The sequence below is a fragment of the Mauremys reevesii genome, linkage group 27 (genome assembly GCF_016161935.1).
Source record: "Mauremys reevesii isolate NIE-2019 linkage group 27, ASM1616193v1, whole genome shotgun sequence".
Taxonomy (NCBI): Eukaryota; Metazoa; Chordata; order Testudines; family Geoemydidae; genus Mauremys; species Mauremys reevesii.
In genome coordinates this window covers 4,852,909-4,861,892 of record NC_052649.1, presented here as the reverse complement: position 1 = coordinate 4,861,892, position 8,984 = coordinate 4,852,909, and the positions used below count along the sequence as shown (strand labels likewise).

At 55.2% G+C, this 8,984-nt stretch overlaps 1 protein-coding gene across 1 annotated transcript in view; it reads left to right on the top strand.

Annotated features, from left to right (window-relative positions):
* The first annotated feature begins 965 nt into the window (after positions 1-965).
* Positions 966-8,984, top strand: part of TBX21 (T-box transcription factor 21) — a 32,456-nt gene continuing 24,437 nt past the window's right edge. Inside the window, exon 1 of the mRNA XM_039516278.1 lies at positions 966-2,030. Coding sequence (XP_039372212.1) covers positions 1,462-2,030 — 569 coding nt within the window. The 5' untranslated portion in view covers positions 966-1,461. The remainder of the gene's footprint in view (positions 2,031-8,984) is intronic.

Here is an 8,984-nt window from a genome sequence, read left to right as displayed (position 1 = left end):
GGCTAAACAGCATACCCCTGATACAGAATCAAACCCAAACCTAGGTGACAGCCTGACCCTGCAAACAAGAGCGTAATTCCGTTGGCTTCAAGGGGACCAGAGGCTGTTCAAGACAATCTGTGGCCCGCTGCAAAACTCCACCTTCCCACAGGCCTAAGGCAGCAGACTGGCCCCAGACGCTCTCTCCGAATGATGGATTTTAGTGATCGGCCTTGTGGTCTGGCCCAGAAATCTGCCACCCTAGGCAGCCGTCTAGCTGGACCACAAGACAAGGTGGGTGAGGTCTTGCTGATGGCCTGGGATCATCCCAGCTACAACAACGCTGCCTAGGGAGGTGGGGCAATCTCCTTCCTTAGAGGTTTTTAAGGCCCGGCTTGACAAAGCCCTGGCTGGGATGATTTAGTTGGGGATTAGGCAGGGCCGCCCACTTTAAGTATCATAGACTCATAGAACATCGGGGTTGGAAGGGACCTCAGGAGGTCATCTGGTCCAACCCCCTGCTCAAAGCAGGACCTAATCCCAGGGCTGCCGGGGGGGGGGGGGGGGGGGGGGGAAGTGGGGCAATTTGCCCCAGGCCCTGGGCCCTGCGAGCCCTGGCCTGGTGGCTGTCCGGGTCTTAGGCGGCATTTTGGTGGCGGGGGGCCCTTCAGTCACTTCAGCAGCACTGAAGACCCGGACCCCCACCTGAGGTCCCTTCCAACCCTGATGTTCTATGAGTCTATGGTACTTAAAGTGGAGCACATGCATCTGCGCTGGCAGGATCGGGGCCCTAAATTCCCTTTTCCCCTCTGGCTGGACAGTTCCCCCCCCCATCCCAAGTCCCTGTTCACAATGGGAGGTGCCTGCATCTTAAAGAAGGGAGGGAACCAATCTCTTGCACCCCCTCCAAGGGGGCGTGGCCAGCAGGGAGGAGGCGGAGCCTCGCAGCCCCAAGTGCCGCTGCTTTTAATAAGAGGGAGGCCGGAGCGGCTCTGGGAGGCAGAGGATGGAGCAGGTGGAGTGACGGAGCGGGGCGGACGAGGCAGCTCCCAGGAGTGGGGGGAAATCCCCCCCCTTCGGGTGACCCTTGGAAAGAGGGGAGGTGTCAGGGGGAAACTCCCCCCCGCCCCCTGGAACCCAGCGGGTTCTTTAGTTAGGAGGATTTGGTACAGACCGAGCTTTGGCCGGGGGCAGGGGGGCGGTTCTGCTGCCTTTGCTCCTGGCGTGTCCGGACCGGCGATGGAGCCCCGGCCCCGCGTGTGAAACGGACTCGGCCGCCGCTGAAGTGGGGCTGGGAGCTGCGGGGCGAGCGCGGCAGAGATTTTGGTGCCCGGCAGGGGCAGGGGGGGTCTCGCTTTTTATTTTATTTTTTTGCCCGCCCCTGATGAGTTGCTGAGGCAGGGGAGGGGGCTGATCTCCCCCCCCTCCACCTCCTCCCCTGCAAACTCCCCCCCCACCCCCGCCGCCTCGCCTGGCAAGTCGATGGGAGCCCTGGAGCCAGCCTCCGGAGCCGGCAGCCCCGCGCTCACCATGCTGAATGGCACCGACAGCCAAAGTTTTGCCAAGGAGCCGCTGGATCTGCAGGGGGCCAAGGAGCCGGCCGAGCTGAAGATGGGCGTCCCGGAGCGGTTCTACTTCCCCGACGCCCCGGCTCCGGAGGGCTGCCCGCTCAGCCTGCCCTACAGCCCCCCGATGGTCCCCGGGGGCTTCGCCGGGAGCGCCCCGGCCACCGGCCGCTTCCTCGGCCCGGCCCTGAACAGCTGCTCCGCCTACCGAGCCCAGCCGCCGCCCGCCGCCGCCCAGCCGGGCAGCCACGGCTTCGCGCTGCCCCCCGGCGAGCTCTACCCGGGCGGCGGCGAGCTCTACCCGAGCCCGGCGGCGGGGGAAGGCTGCTACCCGGCCGCCGTGCAGCACGTGTTCCCGCGGGGCCCGCTCTACCCGGTGCCCGGCTACCAGCTCGCCGGCAAGGTCCAGGTGATGCTCAACAACTACCCGCTGTGGGCCAAGTTCCACAAGCACCAGACCGAGATGCTCCGCACCAAGCAGGGCAGGTGAGGCCGGGGCAGGGGGGGCGGGACCCTCTGGGGGGGGGGGGCTGGGGACGGGCGCCCCCCTACAAGGGCGGGAGGGAGTCTGCTGAAGGTGGTGGGGAGATCGGGACTCCCCCAAATCTAGTGTGTCGGGGGGGGGGGAAGACCTGGAGCCCGCTCATCGCCTCCCCCTAACGCGATCCCATTGCTCCGCCAGCCAAGTCCTAACACTTCTCTGCAGAGAGCCCGGGCTCCTCTCTCTCCCCGCCGTGCGCCCACCACCCACCTGCCCCAGTGGGACGCCGCGGGGCGCGAAGGGGGGTGTAGGGCGCGGGTCCCGGGGTGGGGTGGGGGGGCTGGCTCGCTGCGTGTCTGCAAATCCCGGGCGTTGTTCTCGGCGCTCTTGGCTCTTTGACACCTGCCGGATCGGTAAATCCTTCGGGGGAGTGAAATGCCAGCAGCCCCCCCCCCCCCGGGTCCGGATCTCAGCCCCTCCGGTGCAAAGCCGGAGTCTCGGGCGGTGGTTGCGCAGCGCCCGGCACTGGCCGGGTGGCCTCCTGGGGTCTGGCTGAGTCTCACCGCGACTAGGGTAAAACCAGGGCAAAGTGAAGTGCATGGGGGTTAGAGCGTGTGTGTAATTACTTGGATCTGTGACACACACACACACACACACACACACACACACACACACACACACACACACACACACACACACACACACACACACACACACACACACACACACACACACACACACCCCAGCTGCTGTTTCCTCTGTGGCAGGATCGCTCAGATAGGTGCCAGCGAGCTCGACTAGCCCAGAGAACCCATGTGAACCCATGCCAGGGTCCCCAGGCAGTACATGATCAGGGTCGCGGGAAGCCAGGGTTTTAGCAGACACTTAAACCGTGTCCTCCTTTCCCAGGCTTGAAATGCTGCCGGTCTTTAATAATCACAACAATGACAACCTAGGACCAAAGGCTCTGGTGGCGTAACTCCACTGACTTCAGTGGCGTCGGGCCAGCAGGGAATCTGAACCCCAAAATGCCATGACGTTGTATGATGAATGCCCATCTCTGGCCCAGTTGTCTCCAACCCTTTGACCAACATGAATTCCACCTCAGCAGCCCCCACCACGTCCCAGGCTTCCCCCATGCTGCAGATGGGGGATGCTTTGCCCTATGGTAGCCCCATCTGCCTGCCTCTGAAGCCCAGTGGCAGGAGGGCTTCTGATTTCAGATCATAGGTAGCCCTGCCCTGGGCGCAGGGGTCGGGAGGAGATGACCTCTGGAGGTCTCTTCCGGTCCTACCATTCTGATCCAGTGGGGGTAGGGTCTGTGAGGTGTCAGGCATGTTTCACCCAGGGCCGCCTGTGCCTACAGCGCCATCACAGATCACAGTCTGCCTGTGTCACTTCTGCGCCCGAAGAGGTGCTACAAAATCAGGGCCTAGTCCTGGGAGGTGGCCAGCGCTCTCAGCTTGGGGCCTGGGAGCGGTGCTGTATTTGTTCTGTAAGCGGTGGGCTGCTTCCTAGCAGGCACAGTCATATTTCAATGTCCGTTTAACAGGCGGACGCACACACGCTGGACCGGATTCCCCCCGCTGGTGTAAATCAGCAGAGCTCCATCGACTTCCCTATTGCCGATTTGCACCAACGAGGGATCTGGCCCCTTCTTTTTAATCTAACCTGCCTCCCGTTTAGGTGCTTTCTTACCTCCTCTGCCGGGGTTAATGCATTTTAGAAGATGCTTTTTAATAACTTATTAAAAGCTGGAGCTGCCACTGCAAATCAGTGCAAAACAGACCTTCAGAAATGGCTAAAACTCAGGCCTGATCCAGTGGACTTGGCTGCTGCTGTGAGGGGGCATCTCCTTTTCACCCAGGAGGTCTCCGCACCTATCAGCTTTTTTTTTCTTTGGCCCAGACAGACGGTGTCACTTTGATGCCGAAACCAACCTGCTTAATGTGTTGAAAGTCTAAACGTGTTAAGGCCGGTTCATTTCCCACGCAGGCTTCCAGGCCTGCAGTCCTGTGGAGCATGCCCTCTGTGAAGCACTCGGGGCGATTCAGTTACATACCATCACTATCAAGGGACGGGGAAAGAAAGAAAGAAAGAAATATCAACCCGATAGATCCAAAAGCACCTGGAGCTAGAAAAACCCTGCCTAGTGCTCTCTCAATTCCCTTCTCTGCCTGCAAACCCCAGTGACTGGTTCCTCTGGAAATTTAAATTCAGATTGGGGGTGGAACATGTTTGATCGGTTTTCAGCATCTGAGATTTTCTTTTTTTCCACTGCTGGGGTCATATAGAAACCTACTAAAATATCACCAGAAGAAATAGCTTCCTCTTTCCCCTGAGCCCAGAACCCTTCCAAATGAGTTTTAACTGCACATAGGATGCATTCGCTTAGTTAATTCCACCCCTCTGAGCCTTTCACTAAATCGAATATGATGCGTTAAATTAATCTGCTGCTGTGGGGTGTTAAACGCCGCCCAGAGGTGGCTGCATTCCAGAGGGGCTTTAAATGATTCATGTGTAGAGAGGGCCCAGTCCTGTTGTCCTGGCACTAGATTGGAGTCTTTTGCCATTGACTTCAGGGGGAGCAGGATCGGGGCCCGTGGTCTGCGAAGCTGGTTGGTTTTGATAGTGCTTTGAGATCCTTCTTCTGTAACGGTGCTGTGTGAATGCGTAGGCCGGGATTTTCAAAAGTGGCTAAAGATTTTTGTGCGCCTCACTTGTGATCCCTGAAAGGGGGCTTCATTCTCTCGGAGCCAGGGGTGGGGCCGTGCCAACTGAAAGTCAGGTCCCTTTCATCTGGATACTGCCAAATTGACATCCAGCCCAAAGGTCTTCCATAATCACGGGCCCGATCCTGCCACCATTGAAATCAGTGACACAACCAATGTTGGTTTCAGGGGAGCAGGATCAGGCCCTAAAATATCCCCCTCCCCCAGACTTAGGATTTTATTGCTTTAGAGATTCGGTCTCTATTGGTTTCAGGAGTTACTCATTGGTCTCTGTCTTACCCCATCCTGTCACCACTATTGGGCTGATTACAATCTGAATAGCAAAGAATCAGGTTCCAATGGCGCTTTAGAGTGAAGGGAAGCCCATTACCTCCCCAGCACTGCGAATTTTGGGGAGGAAGAGAGGGATCTGCTTGGTGCTCCATGGCAGTCGCTCAGCTAGGCTTGAATTTGTGGGGTTCCCCGTGGATCCAACCTGAGTGTTCCCCGGGCTGCTCCTTGAAATCCGCTGTCGCCCAGATACGACCACGAAACAAGCCAGGCTGGGCATGGAGTGTGGCTGTCTTTTCAGGCCGACTCCTGCCAAGGCAGTCACTCTGCACTAATGGTCTGACATTGACTAAGACCCCTGAGTTTGGGGGAACTCCAGCAGAGATATATATATATATATATATATATATATATATATATATATATATTTATATTACACAGGACAGAGCTGAATTGGGGTGCTTAACAGTTAGCTCCTTCCCTTTTGGAGGATACTTAAATCATCTCAGACTGGCCCACAGGAACTGTGTGTGTGCTGGAAGGTGAAAGCGCTGGAGAAGCTGGGCCCCATTGGCAGCGGGTCCTGTGGGAAATCATTTGCTCACACACACTACAGGTCGAGAGGCTGATCTGGCATCCGCTGGAGCCATGGTTTCACTGGACATGGATCAGGCCCAGATGTTTGAAGTTTGTTGAAATCAGCGAGAGTTAGGTGCTTAAACACCTTTTGAGGGAACTGGGCCTCTGTCCCAAACCTGGCTCCTTGTTATAGCGTCACCGCCGTGGGTTGGCCCGTTGCTACAGCAATTTTCTTCTTAGCAGGCATCTAGGACAAATCTGGTGCCGGATCCATCCTTCCAGAGGGTGTGGGATAGTCCCTGTTACTTCTACAGTGCGCTCTGCCCCATGAGAACACAATAGCAATCTGACAGCCAAAGCTGGAGACCCCTTCCTTAGTTTTATTTGCTATGGGCTTGTCTAGACTGGGAAAACGTGTGTTGACGTAACTCCATGGAGGCAGGGGCGCCGGTGCAACCCCACTAATGTGCCGGTGCAAAACTGGGTTTGCACTAGTACAGTTTACCAGGGTGGGTTGCACTGGCGTAAGCACCAACTTGCACGGTTGCACAGGCCTGGTGCAAGGTAAATCTAAAGACAGACTGGCCTTGAGGCTAAACTCTCCTTGGAGTCTTTGGACCTGATTCACTCCCTCGGTGTAAAATGAGGCGCACTGAAGTCAGCCGGGCTTGCCTGGTGCAATGTTACTCTGCAAAGAGCTTTTTCTCTCCCTTGTTGGTATTAGCGGGCCGGGGGGGGGGGGGGGAGGCGAGCAGCAGCAGCGTCTCCCTGACGGGTCTGGGGCTTGCACGGCCGTGGTTATTGTGGCTCCGCGCCCTTTCATCATCTCAGACTCAGCGGCAGGCTTTTCATTGGGAGACAAGTCGACTCAGGAAATCAGCAGCCCACCCGCCGCCCCTCCACGACGGGTGTTTTTTAACCAGAGGGAGCAAGCGGGGCTGTGTTGTGTGGTGTGCTCAGGAGATGGAAAAGGGGCCGGGGGTGGGGTGGGGAAGGCTGGGGTTCAGCAAACCCATTAACCAGCAAACTGCACTGTTGTGAAACTGGTCCATTATGAGAGAAGTCCTCGTAGCACTGTGGTGGGGACGGTAGAATCATCCCCATTTTACAGACTGGAAAACTGAGGCACAGAAAGCTGGTGCTGTCCCAACAAGACAGGGAGTCACCAGACCTAGGGCGAGAACCCTGGACTATCCCATCCTAAAGCTCATTCCTCCAGCAGGCAAGGTGGTGGGTGGATGCTTTGGGGAGGGGGAAAATCAGATCTTTGGCTGGTGCAAATCGATGTCAGTGGAGCTGGGCCATTTTATGCCCATTGAGTGTTGCCCCCACTGGGAACCTGAGCCCCCACCCTCCCCAAGGCTTTGTGGCTCTGTATTTGTAAATAAGGCCCCCCATGGAGTCCCACCTCAGCACTAGGCCACTGATTTCCACAGCCTTGCACCTGCTCCTGTATCCTAGACCCTTCCACCCAAATCGCTAGGACATGCCTGTTAACAGGGCAGATTCCGAGGCAAGGCCTATGCATGGGTGATTTAGGTGCTGGTAGATTCCCTTAGATCTACTTACTGAGCTGCAAGGCAGGCTAGAGGCCTCTGTCTCCCTCTGGACAGACTTACTCACTTCTGAAATTGGCCCCAAAATATCCTTCCACCAGAGCACCTACATAATCTTCCACTCGCACCCACTTGCCTCCGCGTTCCCTGTGTCACTGCTTCACGACTCATCACCGCCCCGGATCCTTCCATCTCCTATCCTTAGCAGTGAGCCGTGGCCCTCACCCCAGCCCACTCCTCCCCCTTCTGTTTCAGAACCACGCTCCTGTGGTCTCCACCCTGTGCTTAGCGTAGCAGTATGATAGCGTGGTACGAGGCTGGGGAAGGTCTGAGCAACTAACAGTGTATTGCAACCTAGACAGAGGGTCCCCCCACCTTCAGGAATCATGTTTCTTGCAGAAGTAGCAGCGATAAGCCACCTCCTTTCCTAAGCAAGCACCTTTAAAGTAACCCAAACTTCCCAGTACAATTTAGCTTGATCTTTAGCTAAAAGCTGTGCATCAGGTCCTATCTGTATGTCAGGTCTGGCCTACAAATTAGATCGACTCAGCTACGCTGCAGAGGGGTGTGAAAAATCCCCCAAGGGACGGAGCTGGGTAAATCGAAGTCTCCATATAGACAGCACTAGATGGGTGGAAGAATTCGTCTGGTGACCTAGGGGAGGTGGATTACCCACACCGATCGGCACAGGTAACGGCCACACTGCCGCTGTGGAGTTCTAAGTGTAGACAAGCCCTCCGAGTAGCTCCGTTGCCCCTGGTGTCGTGCGGTCAATTTTAAGCAGAATTCCCTACCGAAATCAAAGCAGGAATGTGCTGCTTAGAGAGACACCATCAACTCAAACTCCCGTCCATTTAAATCAAATAATTTAAAAGTGGTTTCACATCCTACCCTGGAATCCCCCTGCAGTATTTTACAATCGTGTTTTCTTATATATAGGTAGAGAAGGAAGGGGGGAGAGAGAGAGATTTTTCTTTCCCCTGTAGTGTGTATAAAGACCCACACCAACAATCAGGGAAAATTGACTCTACAGGGGAAAACTATGAAATTGACTATAACAGAGGAAATGGTGAAACTGACAAGACACAGAGTGCCTCAAATGCACAAAGTAAACAATGTGGAAAAACATATAGAAATATGTGTTTTGGTTTTTTCCCCTCCACTTCCTTTCATTAACCTCATCAACCTGAGGTGTTGCTTGTAACAATATTAGTTTGTTTTCAAATCAGATGTTAGAGAGACAGAGGTGAGGGAGGTAATATCTTTTATGGGACCAACTTTGCTGAAAGAGACAAGCTTTTCAGCTACACAGACTCACAGCTCTTTTTCAGCTCTATGACTCTCAGAAGCTTGTCCTTCTCACCAACAGAAGTTGGTCTGATCAAAGATACTACCTCACCCACCTTGTCCCAGGATATTAGAAAGCCCAACACAGCTGCAGCAACGCTTTCAATCGAATGTGTCATTTTCAAATTGATGAGGTGACAGCTCGCCTGAGTTGAAATCAACCGCAGAACACTCATCGACAGCAGCAAGGCCAGGATTTCATTTCACCCCTTTTGAAAACCAAGCTCTTTGAGGGTAGGGACTGTGTGTGTTTATGTAGGGCCTAGCACAATGGAGCACAGGTCTGTTTGAGACCCCCAAGGACTGTCTAAACGCAAAAGCAATGTAGTTAAATTCATACAAGCCCCCTAGTGTGGATGCAGTTATACCAATAAAAAGGTGCTTTATGCCGGCATAACTAGTCCCATATGGGATGGGAAATAAATGATACCAGTGTGAAGCCAGATCTACGCTTGGAAGGTTTTACAGGTATAGT